General features: G+C 42.1%; 1 protein-coding gene across 9 annotated transcripts in view; it reads right to left on the bottom strand.

Moving 5' to 3' along the window:
* The window catches only part of SPICE1 (spindle and centriole associated protein 1), a 64009-nt gene extending 60041 nt beyond the window's left edge, over positions 1 to 3968 (bottom strand). The window contains exons 1-3 of one of the 9 annotated variants that reach the window (XM_070406205.1): positions 3882 to 3968; positions 1898 to 1998; positions 1463 to 1627 (exon numbers count right to left, since the gene is read on the bottom strand). In XM_070406205.1, coding sequence (XP_070262306.1) covers positions 1463 to 1468 — 6 coding nt within the window. In that variant the 5' untranslated portion in view covers positions 1469 to 1627; positions 1898 to 1998; positions 3882 to 3968. Of the gene's footprint in view, positions 1 to 1462; positions 2275 to 3806 lie in introns of those variants that run through there. The other 8 variants (XM_070406208.1, XM_070406211.1, XM_070406206.1 and 5 more) reach the window with 8 other exon arrangements.
* Positions 3969 to 17170: the final 13202 nt, after the last annotated feature.

The following is a 17170-nucleotide window of genomic DNA, read 5'->3' on the forward strand; positions in this document are numbered from 1 at the left end:
AATTAATTGGACCATATCAAAATTAAAAACTGTTGTGTTTCAAAGAACAGCATTAAGGAAGTGAAAAGAGTGGAAGAAAATATTTTCAAATCATAAATCTCATAAGGAATGTGCATTCAGAATATGTAAAGAACTCTTAAAACTCAACAATAAAAACAAATAATCCATTTTTTAAATGTCTAAGGGTCAATATGCACATGAAAAGATGTCCAACATAATTAGTCATTAGGGAAATGAGGCCTCACACCTGGTAGAATGGTTATAAAAAAGATGGAAATAACAAGCATTGGCAAGAATGTGGAAAAATTGGAATCCTCATACAGGGGTGGGCAAAAGTAGGTTTATAGTTGTTTGTATGGAAAAGACTATAATAATTACTAAATAATAATACAGAATAAACTCACATACTTACTACTGTAAACCTGCTTTTGGCAACCCCTGTATTATACTCTGTCTTAGGAGAAAGAGCAAAAGATTCTTTCCTGCTGGCCTTGAAAAGCAAACTGCCGTGTGGTGACTGCCTATGAAAATGGCCTGGAGCAGGAAACTCAAACAACTGTGGGCAGCCTCCAGCAGAAAGGTAATAAGAAGCCAAGACCTTTCCGTCATACAGCTGCAGGGAAATGAATTCTGCCAACAACCTGAGTGAGGTGAACCTGGCAGCAGATTTTGCCCAAGCTGAGCCTCCAGAGAAGAATGTAGACCACCAATACTTCAATCACAACTTTGAGACCGTACAGTCTCTAGTTAAACCATGTCAAACTCCTGACCCACAGAAGTTGTGAGATAAGAAATGAATACTGTTGTAGAAAGCGCCTGGGAAGGCACATGAGCATTTCTTTGATTATTGTTAGCTGAGTCCAGTGGCGTTGGCAGAGCCACATCCTGGAAACATACCGTGCCAGAGGCAGGTATGTTGTCAGCCTGACCTTTATTTTAGCTCAGGTGCCAGGGGGTGGGTTTCATTATTTAAGTTCAGCCAGGCACAAGGAACGGACGCAATTATCGGGGCTCAGCCAGGAGTCACAATTACAAAAAAGCTACAAGAATGAAGAATTGCAGCTTGATCTTTAACCATGATTTCCCATAATTTCCTTTGTCTTAAACTCTAGTAAAACTTCCTGGAATCATTCTGCATAAAATAAACGCGCTGCACCGACTCTGGGTCACTGTCTCTTCATCAGAGGGCCAGCTGTCCCACCCTGTCCCACCTTTCCCTACTGTCTCTATGTCTGGCTCCTTCATTTTCTCAATCCCCCGTTGCCCCTACTCAGGACTGCCGTGCTGGTTGCAGTAAAGAGAGAAATACTTACATACTGTTGTAAGCCACTAAGTTTGTGGTCATTTGTTATACAGCATAGAAAACTAACATACTGGCCAACTCTAGATTCCAGCCTCTGTGTGGTAAAATTACAGAGGTGTAACCAAGCTATGACCCTCCTCTGGACTTCCTTTCACTAACCTTCATGAAGGAGAAGCATATTTCAGCACTTCTAGTCACTGAGCTCCAGTTACACTTAAAAACTTTGGCAACACAGGGACCATCTTTGCGCTGAAAAGTGTCCTCTTGAACATCACCAATAATGGTGACCACATTTTTCTCAACCAAGGAACAGACTTTGTGGTGCTAAGGAGTCAAATAATTAGTACAGCCTAGAAAACCTAAAATACCAATAGCTTCCTAATTACTAAAAATATTGGACCCTTCCTAATTGCTAAAACCATTGGGCTCTTCTTATTTCTCAGGCCTTTCCAGCTCTGCAGGCTCCCACTCCTGGAAGATCCCCCTCCCTTGGCTCCCACAATACTTTCTCCTGGTTTCTCTCCTATTCTTTTCTCCATTTCTTTGCGGGCTCTGTTGGCCCCTCCTCACAAACCACATAATCAAGATCTTTACCCAGTTCTATCTCAGTCCTCTTGTCTTCCCACTGGAGACCATCTCTCTTCGTCCTGTAACTGTTTTTGAGAGTCTACCACATACCAGGCACTGGCAGGACACTGGAGATACCACAGTAAACAAGTCTAATGAGGTGCTGGCTCCCAGGGAGCTGAGTTTCTAGATCACCAACGGGGAGTTCACATCTTCCCCCACTGATCTCACCCACCCCCCTCAGCAAAGTTATGAATGCACTGCACACACACACACACACACACACATACACACTGTGAAATGAAATAAATCACAAATCAAGAATCCACACCTTTCAGCAAAACACCAAATGTTCATTTCCAACTGCCTTTTGTACACATATCGCAGATACAGTAGAGTCCAAATACAGCTTACTCCCCATGCCCGCAACCCCCCCCACACACACACACACATACATACATACATACACACTGCCAACCTCTAGTTCTTGATATCTGATTGGCTTGCTCAGTAAATGCTCAGTCAGCTCAACCTACAGAATTACCATCCTTCTAGGTGTTCCAGTTTAAAGCCTTAGCATCGCCTTCTCTTTGAGTCTCACAGTCAATCAGATGCCAGAATTTATTCTTTCCCTGAAATACCTCCCTCCTTTGTCCCCTCCTCTTCATCTCTACTATAAATGATTTTGTCTGGACTCTCGTTATTTCTAATTGATCTTCCTTTCACTAATTCGCTCACTCACTTCATCATCCACATGTTATTTCAACAAATATTTTGAAAGCACATGCAAGAGCCAGGTACAGAAACTGCAAGAAAATAGAGTAGTCTGCACCCTCACAGAGCTTAGAGTTTATCAGACCACAATTAAATGAGTAATTGTAATAAGAGAGAATTGTGCCAAGTAAATTCAGTGTCGTGGAAACACCTCACTCTGTGTAGTAGGAAAAGCCTGCCTCTTCCCTCGAATTCCCCCACAAATGTTTAAGCTGAGAGCTCCAGTTAATGAATAAAAGTTGGAAGAGGGAGAAAGCGTGCTGGGGAAGCGGGGCGTTTACAAAGGGTGTGAGGATTTCGGTTTTACCAACAAAGATTTTCGATGGTGAAAGGCTAGAAAGACAATGAAAAGAAAGGCAGAGACCAGAGCGCGGACTTGTGAGCCACAGCAACGTGAACACCATCCTAAAGACATCCGGGAAGCCACTGAAGGATTTTAAGCAAATCCACCCTGGCTGGTGGAAAACTGATCAAAGGAAAAGGAGACATCTTTCCAAACACTGTCCCCTCCATCGATACTGCCCAGACAAAAGACCAGAGTACAGCTCGAACGCCTCGCCTCCCCCAGCCCTCCCTGCAGAGGAATCCAACTCAGCCTGGCACCCAGACCCTCTCCCCCACCCCACCGCTCCCTCCCCGTGCGGCCAGACTGACCTCTCCAGTTTTCCCTCCTCCCAAGTCTCCCCCACATCCTAAAACAAAGCTCTCGCGGTCACAGAGAGCTCTACCCATTCTTCAAGCCCTGTCTGGAACTCCCTTCAAACTTTCCTGCCCTGCTCCACGGGGTGAACGCCCACTCGGTCCCCAAACCCCATTCCGGCGGCCCCTCCGGACAAGCCCTTTCCTGGCCATCCCACCGACTGGAGGAACCCTCCGGGTCCCCGAGTGCGCCGGGCACTGTTTCTCCCGCTAGACCGTAAACCCCTCGAAAGCCACCCAGGAGGGCCCCCCCAGTTTCTAGCTCGGTGCACAAATGCCCGAAAGCGGAGCGCGCGCACTCGGGGGGCTCTGGAAGGGCGCGCGCTAGACACAAATCCGCTCGGACACACATCCAGAAACGCACACACTCTCTCCACACACGCAGAGTCGCGGGTGCGCTTCCCATCGTCAGGACCCTCTACCCAGGCGCCGGGGTCCCCAGGGAACCGAAAGGCGTCCCCACCGCGCGCTGTAGCCGGGTCCCTACGACTCGGTGGGGCTGAAGCCTGCAGGACTCCGCCCCGTCACCTCAACCTGCCTGGCCGTTCCCCTACCGCCGCTTTCCACCACCAAAAACTTCAGGCACCAGAACCGCCCGGCCCGCCACAGGTAAACGCAGCCCGCCGCTTCCGGGTTGTTGCCTAGGTTACGGAAGCCCCGCCCCACTCCCCTGCGTATATCCGGCGAGGCCAGTGCGCAGGCGCCTCCCACAGGGACTGTGGGAATAAAAGGTTCTTGTGGGCCCTACCTTCCTCCCAAACACTCTCTAGCCAGCGGTTCTCAACCTGGGGGTCGAACGACCCTTTCACAGGGGTCGCCCAGGACCATCGGAAAACACATATATAATTACAATTGTTTTTGTGATTAATCACTATGCTTTAATTATATTCAATTTGTAACAATGAAATTGGGGGTCACCACAACATGAGGAACTGAATTAAAGGGTCCCGGCATTAGAAAGGTTGAGAACCACTGCTCCACGGGATTCCAGGCCAAGCTTTGGAGGTTGGCATGTAGCATTAGCAAGTTTCTTGTGAAGCCTCTGAATTCCCTAGAAGGAAAGTGATGCTCTCCACACCAAGATTCACACATCACACTTACTTGCTTTCACCTCTACTTACTTATAAATGTTTATTATCAGTGTGCCAGAGACTATGCTAGGTTCAGCAGGGCCTAAAAACAAGCCAGGTCCTGTTCACAGGAAGCTTACAGCATAGTAGCAAACAGCTATCAATGACACAAATGTAAAATTAAAACTGTGACAAGTGCTAAGAAGTAGGCATACTAAGTAAATACTAAGCTTATAGGAATGTTTTAATTACTCAGGAAGCTGAAAAGCAGAGGGAGCTACATATGTAAACATGCGTGCCAAATGCAAAAGTTGGGGGGAAAGTCCAGTATGTTTGGAGTTCAGAGAACTGTGGGCGCTTGGTATGAGCTACCTGCCCTAATGGTCTGGAGCCGGGACAGGCGGAGCTGAGTAGGCCATGTGAAGGACTTTACAAAGCAGTCATCAAAAACGGAGTTAATTTGCTCCAAAAGACAACTTCCTTTAACCCCTGGTTTTCTACTACTAACACACACCCATACATGGATCAGCAAATACATATTCAACACCTAGATGCAAAAACAAAAAAATAAAAGAAAACAACAAACAAAAAAAAACTGCCTTCTAATAGCTTCCACCCTGTTTAAGGAAGATTGATGTAGATATATCCAGTGATCAATCAGTATAATCATTCCCTGCATACACTCTCAACTCCCTGGCCCACTCTGAGTTACTGTAACATCTGCACCCTCGCAGCTGAAACTGGGAAAAGAAAAACAACTAACCAAGCAGACTTTATGATTATTAGTTTTAGTTAAACCCTTAAAGATGCCTGAAGACTATATTACAGTTCCCCGCTCCTTTGATTCTTTTAACCTCCTAAATGACAACTTTATACCTTCTCTCATGCCCCAAATCTCTTAGTCTCAGCCAGTAACCTTGCTTCCTACTCCACTGACAACATTGAATCAATCTGAAGAAAACTTCCATAAACTCCCATCAGTAAGTCAATCTCCTCACAGCATCTTTACCCACAACCCTGCCTTCTAGAAACTCAATAGAACCCAAACACAAGAAACACAAAGAACATTACATCAAGGTATATAATAATCTAAAAGGCAGTAGGAAAAGATGACCACAACATGAAGTGAAATATGAGATGGATTGACTCCATAAAAGAAGCCATAGGCACAGGTCTACAGGAACTGAGCAGCGTTGTTGTGAATAGGACATTGTGGACATCACTCATTCATCTGGTCACCAAGAGTTGGGGCCAACTCAACAGCATATAACATACACACACAATAGTCAAATTGCTTAGAACCAATGATAAAGAAAAAAATCTTAAAAGCAGCCAGAGAGTAAAAACATTACATTGGAACAAAACTAAGGATGACATCATATTTCTCATTAGAAACATTACAAGCAAGAAGACACTAGCATATATTAAATGTATTGAAAGAAAACGAAACCTATCAACCTATCGTTCTATAGCTGTCAAAAATATGTATTTGTTGTTGTTGGTATTAACCCTCACCCAAGGATAATTTTCCATTGACTCTTTTTTTTTTTAAAGGGGGGGTGAGGGGGAAGAGAGGGGAAGAGACACAGAGAGAGAAACATCAATGTGAGAGAGACACATTAATTGGATGCTTCCTGCACATGCTTGGACCAAAGCCAGGGATCGAGCCTGCAACCGAAGCTTGTGCCTTTGACGGGAATTAAACCCAGGACCCTTCAGTTTGTGGCTGATGCTCTATCCACTGAGCCAAACCAGCTAGGGAATATCTGTCAAAAATATTTTTAAATGAGGATGAAGTAAAAATGCTTCCACATATAACTGATAGATTTTATCATCTGCAGACCCTCACTATGAAAAAAGTTAAAGTAGATACTTCAACCAAAAGGAAAATGATATCAGAAGGGAATCTGGATCTATACAATGAAGAGCACTGGAAATAACTACAGGGTAAATATATAACACTAGGGGACCAGTGCACGAATTCGTGCATGGGTGGAGTCCTTCAGGGTGGCCTGTAGGGATCAGCCTCAGCTCGCACCCCCAGGCTCACAGCCCCAGCTCACGCCCTCAGCCTCGCAGCCCCACAGCACCCTGCCTTCGCCTGGTGCCATCTGCTCACCTGCTCCACCATCCCGCCATGGTCCCGCTCTCATTGGGACCCCATCAGGGCCAGCAGCACCTCTACTGCCGCCTGAATTTAATTTCAGTAAATTCAAAAGGATTCAGTTCATACTAGATATGTTCTCTGATCACAATGAAATTAAATTAGAAATCAATAGCATAATGATTCTTGGCAAATACCTCAAAATTGGGGGGGGCAGTGTGTTATATACTTCTAAATAAGCCATTAAGCAAATAAGAAATAAAAATGGAAACTAGAATACATTTTGAACTGAATGAAAATGAAAATACAGCATATCAAAATTTTTGGAATGTAATTGAGAAGAGTACTTCAAGAGAAACTTATCACACTAAACACCTATATCAGAAAAGGTATTAAATCAATGACTCAGCTTCTACTTTTAGAAATTAGATAAAGAAGAGCAAGTTAGATCCAAAGTAAGAAGGAGAAAAGAAATAATTAAGATTAAAGCCAAATCATTAAAACAGAAAAGCAAAAAATAATAGAGAAAACTAAAAGCTGAATTTTGAAATTAAACTGATAAACCTCTAAACAAATTGATTAGGGAAAATTGCATATAAATTACCAATATCAGAAATAAGTGGTGACAGATTCTACAGATGCTAAAAGAATGATATAATATTTTGAACAACTTTATGTCAATAAATTTGAAAACATAGATAAAAAGGACAATTTTCTTGAAAAAAACATAAATTACCAAGCTCTCTCTCTCAAAAAAAAATAATCTGAATATTCCTATATCTAATAAAGAAATTAAAATTGCAGTTAAAAAGAAAAAAACAACTAGAGGCCCAGATGGCTTCACTGGTGAATTCTACCAAACATTTGGGGAAGAAATAGCACCAATTCTACACAAACACATGAAAAATTGAAGAACAGGGAATACTTCTCAACTCACTCTATGAGGCCAAAATTAACCCTGATAGCTAAACCAGAGAGAGGCATTACAAAAAAGAAAACTACAGACCAATATCTCACATATTTATAGATGCAAAAATTCTTAGCAAAATTTATCTAACAAATATGTTGATGAAAGAAGCATGAGAGAAAGAAGAGAGAAAGACATACTGTGTGAGTCCATTTATATGACTCTAGAAAATGAAAACTAATATAATGACAAAAAACAGACCAGTGGTTGCTTGGGAGTGGAAAGGAAACAGGGAGGAAGTAAGAGAAAGATTTAAAGGTGGAAGGAAACTTTAGGGTGATGGATACACAGGTAATGGTTTCATGGTGTGTACGTATATCACAGGTAATATGTGTGTTTTAAAAATGTGGAGTTTGTTATGTGTCAGTTATATCTCGGGAAAGTTATTTACTAATATTTAGCTTTCTCTGAGTGGTCAAGTATGAGCCAGAAATGGTCTCAAAATCATAACGTTTCCTGCTTCTACTTAGCCCATCTCCATCTTCCCCATTCCAACTTCTAATCAGAGTATTTCTGAAGTCTTCCCTTTATCTTAAATAATAAAAGCATAATATGCTAATTAGACCGGACGTCCTTCCAGTCATCCTTTCTTCCAGACAAAGCCGCAGGGGGCGGCAGCAGGCAGGGGCCAGGGCCAAGGCCCTTGCACGAATTTCATGCATCAGCCTCTAGTCTATATATATAAAAGCCTATGACCCGCACTGACCACCAAGGGGCAGTCAACTTGGGCAGACGAAAAGAGAAACAGGCGACTGAGTCTATGAAAGATCACAAACAGGTGGGGCTGAGCTGCAGTTCGCAATGGGAGGCCAGGCCATCGGCCCAAATTCTGCCGCTCCCCAGTCACCACTCCAGAGGCGCAGCACCCCCGACCCCCATCAACCCCTCCAGCCACATCCTCCACCAGGCAGCAGGGACCAAGAGACAGATGGAGGGACAAAAGAGACTAGGAACTCCATCCCCAGCGCCTGCCTCCTCCTATCAGACTGGAGCCACCCCAAGACTTGCAGGAAGTGGGTGGCCTCACTGTGCAGCTACCACAACTCCCTGGTCAGCCCCAGGCGCCCCTTGGGCACTCACCCCACTTCTCCAAGCCTCAGTCTGAACCCTTAGGGAGGCCACAAGAGCTCCGCCCTAAGGACCCACTTCTCTATAGCTGGGTGCAGCAGACCAGGAGATGCGAGGGTTAGTGGTGGAAGACAGGGGCAGATGGCTCAGCTGACCAGGATGAGCGGGAGCAGCTCCTCCCATGCTGCCTTCCACTTTGTGCACTATTACATCCCTCGGGGGATGTTGGATGCTGGTTTTAGCCCGATCCCTGCAGGCCACGCCGAGGGACCCTACCAGCGCACAAATCCATGCACCATGCCTCTAGTTTTACTATAAACCTTTTCCACATCCTTCCTGTTTTTTAGTCTATACCAAATGCAAGTGGTGGTGGCTGAAATCCTTTCTATATAAAACTCTGAATAAATAGTATCTATTTATTCTCATGTTAGTAGTTTTTGTTTCTACAACTACTTATATTTTTTTATGACATTGATTTTTTTTAAGATTGGGAAGGTTCATCTTGAGTACTACTATGAGATGAATCATTCTTTTTGCATTTTCTGATTTTTAAAATGTAAAAATACCTAAAGTTAGATATAAATAATATGGTTCTCTCTTCAGTTGTGAGAAACTGGAAATAGGGAAGCTGCCAGTCATGACCAAATCATGAACATTCTGGGCTGATTGTTGCAGAGCTTATGGTTTGACTTCCGGGACTGATTGCTGCAGAGATTGTGGGTCAAGTTCTATTCTCATACCCTTCGGCCTGACCTGAGGGATCTGGCCAAAACTGGCTCTCTGACATTCCCTGAGGGGTCCCAGTTTGCGAGAGAGTGCAGGCAATGCCGAGGGACCCCACCAGTGCATGTTCGGGGTTGGGGAGAGTCACGGGAGATTGGCCAGTGATGGGGGCAGGGAGGAACTGCAGGAGGGGTCCAGGGCGTGTCCAGCCCGTCTTGCTCAGTCCTGATCAGCAGCAAGCTACCCTACCTATCAGAGTGTCTGCCTCCTGGTGGTCAGTGCACATCATAGCAAGCGTTTGGGGGGGCCTTACATATCATTAGCATATTATGCTTTGATTGGTTGAACGGACAACCAGACACTTAGCATATCAAGCTTTTATTATATACGATACGGTCTGGCCATTGTCTATTTGGATATTCAGTCTCTCAGTTCCTCCTTTTGGTCATCTTCTCACTTGCAAGAATTGGATCAATTCAAGGAAGGCGAGAAATCCACATCTTCACCATTTGGAATTATCCAGTTGTCTACATAGTCAACTATATTATGAGATTTTTTTTTTTTTTTTGCTAAAAGTATTACAAAGAGTATTACATAAGTGTCCTTTTTTTTTCCCCCTGCCCTTGACAAACCCCTGCCCTCCCTTACCCTCCAGTGTCTTATGTCCATTAGTTATGCTTATATGGATGCATACAAGTCCTTCAGTTGATATGAGATCTTCTTGACCTTTTTATTCTTACATCATCATGACAACCATCTCACAAGAGAGCAGGTGCACAGAAGCATTTAAAACTCTAGATAAAATGCAATGGACAACATCATGACCATTATAACAAAAACAATAACAACTAATAGTCCTTAAAGATGCTTCAGAATCAGGAACCCCAATTGCCCAACCCAAGTCAAGAGAATAAATTCTCTTGGTCATGAAGATCAAATTTAGAGAGTCAAGTAGCTTTATCCTTGAGACAATGCATATCTTATTCTACCATGCCTGTGTTATTAATCCAAGAAGTATTGGCAGTGGCACAAACACCGCATGATTAGCAAACAAAAAATAAAGAGCAATGTAATTGTCTACCATTGCTCATGGCAATGAGCTAAGACTCATCTGTATTTCATCTAGAGCTGAGGTGGTATCATTAATAACTCCTGCCAAAGTTAATGGTAAGTTTCTTACAACCTTTCTATTTGTATAAGTTTCACCATTGGGACGACTGCTCTGGTTGTTAGAATAAATAGAGTCAATAATTCCTCCAGTTAGAGTACCTAACAATCAAGGCTGGTTTTCTTTTGAATTTTATATCTGAGTCAGAATTTCCATTCTTGATGGTTTATAGAATTAGAGTCTCTATGTATAAACAAGTCTTGGAATACTATTACTGAAATGTATGAAGTGTTAGCCTAAGGCCGTGGTAGGCAAACTGCGGCTCGCGAGCCACATGCGGCTCTTTGGCCCCTTGAGTGTGGCTCTTCCTAAGCCTTAGGAGTGCCCTAATTAAGTTAATAACAATGTACCTACCTATATAGTTTAAGTTTAAAAAATTTGGCTCTCAAAAGAAATTTCAATTGTTATACTGTTGATATTTGGCTCTGTTGACTAATGAGTTTGCCGACCACTGGCCTAAGGCAAACAAGATCATGTGTCCTGGTTGCAAAAGAAATAGTAACCTATAGGGGCACATGGAGATCCATGAAAAAAATGATCACAACATGAAGTCAGAACCAAAGCCTTATATATTTGGAACTCTATTAGTCTCTTCCAGGTGGCAAGAATTTGGCCCTTCACCCTATAAAGTTGGTTGAATTCAAATTTAGAGTTATCTGGGGTCTAATAAAGAGATTGTAATAATTGTGTTTTTTTCTGGGAGAAGGAAAAGTAGCAAAATATAGGTTAATGTGTTTAAGGTCATTTGTTCATGTAGGTTCAAGTGGAACCACCATTGGTTATAACTCCCTATGATTTAATTTGATGAGACTGGAATAGTCTAGAGGTTTTTATAGCAAGGGTCCAATGATGTGTGGCATATTCAATAGTAAGATTGAGAGTGGAGGCACCTATTTGGGATAACCAATGGATGGTATTAGAATGAGCATGTTCTGATCTAACAATTATAATAGAGGTTGGGAGGGAAGAGGCCATTTGGGGTAGAAAACATCACTGGTCTATAATAAATGAGGAGAATGATTATCAATAAGCAGGTCAAAAACAAAACAGTAATTTGACACGGTCTTGATCCTAGGTGGGAGCTGTCCATTATCTGAGATCTTATATCAATTGGCTATATCCAAGGGTAGGCTGCTTCTCTCAGCTTAAAGTGCCATGTTGGAGTAGCCTTTCCAGTTGTACAGAATTCTTAGTTGTTTCTTCCGTTGTGAAATACAAAATCAAGGATTGACTCACCAAAGTTTCACTAATGTGTTTCTTTTTTTTTTTAATATATTTTATTGATTTTTTACAGAGAGGAAGGGAGAGAGATAGAGTCAGAAACATCAATGAGAGAGAAACATCGATCAGCTGCCTCCTGCACATCTCCCACTGGGGATATGCCCGCAACCAAGGTACATGCCCTTGACTGGAATCGAAGCTGGGACCTTTCAGTCCGCAGGCCGACGCTCTATCCACTGAGCCAAACCGGCTTCGGCACTAATGTGTTTCTTGTTCATTGTAGCTGATAAGGTCCCTTCCAGTGAGTTTCAAGAGCATTTTTTATCCAATATATCTTCCAATAGATGGAATTTCCTGGCTGATGATTATGAAGAGCCTATTTAAGAAGTGTTTTGGGAAGCTGGCCTTAAATTGTTCATGATAGAACTGGCTCTCCATACAGCAAATAAGAGTCAAATATCAGGGGTAAAATTTCTAACTGTATGGGTCTTCCTGTTAACAGTTCATAAGGATACAGCAGATATGTCTCCAAGGGGATGGGTCAAATTGCCATGTGGGCTAGAGTGAGTAACTTTAGCCACTGGAGCTCAAGGATTTCTGAAAATTTTGATAATTTTAGTTTAAGGAAGTCATTGGTTACTTTGATCTTTCTAGAAGTTTGTGAATGATAAGAGAAGTATAGTTTTTGAGAAGTGGTAATGTTTTACAAAGGTCTTTTGTGGTAGTTTCTGTAAATTGTGTACGTTAGTCACTTGATATAAAAATTGGTATACTCCAGGTTGGAAACAAAATCAAGCAACTTTTTAGAGACAGAAAGAAATTTTCAGCAAAGAAGATTTTCAGCAAGGAAATGCTTTACCATCCTGAAAAGAAACACTTCCCACAGATAAAATCTACCTGTAGCCCTGGCTGGGTGGCTTAGTTGGTTGCAACATCATCCCATATATCAAAAGTTGTGGGTTCCATTACTGGTCAGGGCCCATACCTAGGTTGCAGGTTCTATCCCTGGTCAGGGCGCATATGGAAGACAACTGATTAATGTTTCTTTCTCTCTCTCTCTCTCTCTCTCTCTCTCTCCTTCTCTCCTGTTCTCTCTCTAAAACATATCCTCAAGTGAGGATTATTTTTTAATCCACCTGAAGGTGTTCACAGGGTCCTGGAGGCTTCGAGTCCCAGCCATGCCTCATCTTTAGTTCTTCCAGAATTATGTTGCTCACAAGTAATACATGACCCAAAAATAATTTCAGCTGTCCTTTTAAAGTTTCCCCACCAATGTTGATTTAAGCTAGTAACCAATTTGTCTTTTAAGTACCATCTGATTTCACTCATATGTGGAATCTAATGAACAAATTAAACTAACAAAATAGAAACAGCTGTCAGAGGGGAGGGGAGTTGTGGGGCTGGGTGATTGGTGAAGGGATTAAGCAAAATAAAATACCTGTAGACACAGATAATAGCATGTTGATTATCAGAGGGGAAGGGAGGTGGGAGTAGGTAGAAGAAGGTATAAGGGGGATAAATGGTGATGGAAGGAGACTTGACTTGGGGTGGTGAACACACAATACACTATACAGTTGATGTATTATAGATTTGTATACCTGAAACCTATGTACTTTTATTAACCAGTGTCATCCCCAATAATTTAATAAAAAATAAAGAAATAATAATACTGTCTTTGCTTTCAAATGACATGATTAACTATGAAAAAAGTTTGAAGACTTGACCTTGGGCAGTGAACATATGATACAATATACAGATGACGTATTATAGAATTGTGCACTTAAAACCAATGTCATCCCAATAAATATTTTTTTAAAGATAGTAAGCAATTTGTCTTGGCCATGACCAGTAGTTTCGTGGAGAAATTCAGCTACTATCCACTTGAAATCATCTGGTGCCACCAAATGGCCATCTTGAGAGTGCCAAGGATGGCCTGATTGAAGAATATACCACATTTTTTCCATTCTTCCTTTTCCAGATCCAGAGATAAGTGTGGATATTTAATAATAGTCCAGAGATCTATCCTTTGGGGGTTAGTTAATATCATAACCTTGGTGGAAGCTGCTTGCTTGGTAAATTGATCTACTACAGCATTTCCTTTAACTTCCATATTATCTCCATTAGCATGCACCTCAAACATTATGAAAGCCATCTCACTGGGAAGTAGCAGTGCATGTAAAAATTCCTGAATTTGGCCACTTTTGATGGGGGTTCCAACAGAGATGAGAAAACCTTTTTGTTTCCAAAGCATCATGTACGACTCCAGAGCACGCCTGCGTGTTTACTTTCTGGTCTTTGGCTAGTTGACAAGCTCTATTAAGTGTGATAAATTCTGCCATCTGGACTGATTTTACCTGATAGAGGCCTGTCTTTTAAAGGGGAGTGTAGATTAGTGATAGCATTAATAGTAGCTTGATAACCTCCAGTTTCCATTTTGAGGTATGATTCATCAGCAAGCACTAGGTCAAGCCCTAGTCAGTTTGGCTCAGTGGATAGAGCATCAGCCAGCAGACAGGAGGGTCTCCAGTTTGATTCTGGTTAAGGGCACATACCTCCATTGTGGGCTCAAACCTTGGCCCTGGTCGGGGCATGCATAGGAAGCAACCAATCGATGTGTCTATCCACATTAATGTTTCTCTCTGTGTGTCTCTCTTCCTCCCTTCCATTCTCTTTAAAATTCAGTGGAAAAATATCCTTGGGTGAGAATTAACAAAAACAAACAAAACAAAACATTAGGTCAAAATTCTCACTGGGAGTCTCTAATAAAGCTGGGCAGGTACAGAAAGTTCCCTAACTGAAGTAAGACAATTATGAGGTTCCCCTTCTTATGGTAAGGGCAGGAGAGTAGCAGAGTACAGGGTCTTACAACAATGAATAGTATTATGAGAGGAAGAGAGCAGCAGAGGTTAATTGACTGGCTGAAGTTCTGTGTGCTCTCAGTCAGTAAAGTCTGCATGAGGAACCATACGGTCAAGCAGGGAGCCTAGAATAAATTCAGCAGAAGCATAGCATTGACCCGGTTTGCATTGGCAATGCCCTAAGACAAGGAGTATCAGTCTTTGCAACTGGATTGAGGGTGCGGCTACAGTAATGATGGGATTTTGATGGTTCCCATAAAGGTGAATTAAAACCCTAAGGTTTGCCAAGAATGTTCAATTAGACAAAAGGGTTTTTTGTTGTTAGGGATGTCTAGGGAAACAGACTGTTGAAGAGCCTTCTTTGGATTATAGAAGACTTGTTTAATACGTGGGCTCCTAAAAGAGAGTGGTTCTTACCAAAAATTTAGCATTTCGTAAAAAGGTATCACAATCTCAAAACAATGTGCACCCGCTGTCTGAACTCTTCAGTTAAACCTATAGACATCATCTCAATTGTAGTTTTTTGAGGAGTCTGAGGTAAGTTAGAATAGTCTCTAACCTGTCATGAGTGAATGTTTTCCCCTCCTTAAATAGGTCATGCCTTAAATTATGGACTATATTTTGGCAAAATTGTAATTTATCTTTTTTGTAATTGTATTTCCCTTTTCTGCTAAGCCTGAGAACAAGTAAGTGGAATCTTTCTCACAGACTTCTCTGAACAAAGTAGGAAATCATCTATATCATATATCAAAATTGAATCACAAGGGAAATTTGGATCCTTTAAATTTTTTTGTTAATCCTCACCCAAGGACATTTTTCCATTAATTTTTAGAGAGAGTGGAAGGGAGGGGGAGAGACAGAGAAAGAAACAGCGTTCACATCCATTGGTTGCTTTCTGCACACACCTCGACCGGGGCCAGGGATTAAGCCTGCAACCAAGATACGTGCTCTTGACCATAATTGACCCTGAGACCATTCAGTCCATAGGGCCAACGCTCTAACCACTGAGCAAAGCTGGCTAGGGCTGGATCCTTTCATTCTTAATTAAGGACCTAGGGAAATAGGAGGGGCTTCAGTGAACCTCTTGGGCCTATCTGTCCATATAGAGTATTATCCTTTCCAATGAGGCAAAAAGATGATGATTTATTCTGGTGTAGGGGCACCCAGAGAAAGGCAGAGCAACAATCCACTACAGGGAAGCAGGTGGTTTGAGGAAGAACTGTTGGCAGGATAATATTTAGTATTAGATTCTAGTGGAAAGGGAGGAAAAAGAATTGCATTGATATCCCTGAGATCTTGAACAAATCAATATTCTTGTCCATTGGTTTCTTTGCTGGCAGGACAGGAATGTTACAAGTGTTAGGGCAGGTTATAAAAAGGCCTTGAGATATAAGGCCCTTCACTATAGGGCTGAGGCTTTTCTTTACTCTAAATTCTAGCTTTGGGGAAGTTTGGCTAACAGTTTGGTAGACTCTACCCGAACTTTAACAGATTCCACTCCAATTATGTTCCCTGTGTCAAGGGGAATTTTAGCCTATAGAGTCAGGTATAGTGTTAAGATCTTCATCTGGAGTATACATCTATACTAATAATAGCCTAGGTGGCATCACGCCCTCATGCATCACACCCTAACGTTGTCACAAGATGGCCATCACAAGATGGCTGTGTGCACAGCAGAGGTGGAGCCCAGCGGCTGCTCCGCACGGTGAGGTCTGGTGGTCCTGTGGCTCCAGGCGGCATAGAGAAGGCTGGTCCTGGCATCTCTGCCACCTTGCGTGGAGAAGGTGGGTCCCGGTGGGGAAGGCGGGTCATGGCAGGGGAGGGCAGTTGGGGGAGATCAGGCTGGCAGGGGAGTGATTAGGCAGCAATCAGGCTGACCTTGAAGGGTTTCATAAATTTCAATGATTAAATTTTGTTAAATCCTAAAAAGAGACATAGTCATTTCAAATATAGCAGTTTGAAGTCATTCAAATTCTGAAAGTCTGAATGAAGTTACCATGTTATGTTTTTTTTAAATCAGTGAGCTCTGTTTTAAACTTTAACTACTGGACTATTCTTCATTGAATTAGTATTTTTGTCCTTATGGCACACATTTTCAAGAACTTTTTTTTTTAAGTAAAAAAAAAATTGTCCTAATAAGGAGTCATCAGCATTGTTTTCTGATTGTGCAGTTATAAAACTTTATACCAAATGCATTGCACTTATTTTTGAAGTTTGAATAAATTGTAGGAATTCAATGAGGTAAAACAAACAAAAAACTCCCTTTGAATGGCAAATGCTAGGATTTTAATCTGTAATCTTAACTTTTTGAACAAGATCGGTTCCTTCTTTGTGACTTCTTTTTTAATGCTCCTTCAGGTTGAACCCAATTATATGCTTTTCTAGTTTGTAAATAACTTACAGCTGAAATAAAACAGTGAGTCCCCTTCTACACTTGAATGGTGACTATTTGCTGTTCTCCAAGACTTCCAAGTGATCCTGTTTTCACCACGCCCTTTATCTGGCTCTTTAACTGCTTAAATCGAATCCCCTGTTTTTTGTGAGAAAATTCCCTTTTAATGATGGGCTGTGTGTCTCTCTCTTTTGAAAAACATACAGAATCCTAGGGAATCTTTCGGAATCCGAGAAGTCATTACAACGTGTAAGGT

Source organism: Myotis yumanensis, unplaced genomic scaffold, assembly GCF_028538775.1.
Source record: "Myotis yumanensis isolate MYYU_CA2020_CCGP unplaced genomic scaffold, mMyoYum1.0.hap1 SCAF_2, whole genome shotgun sequence".
NCBI lineage: Eukaryota > Metazoa > Chordata > Mammalia > Chiroptera > Vespertilionidae > Myotis > Myotis yumanensis.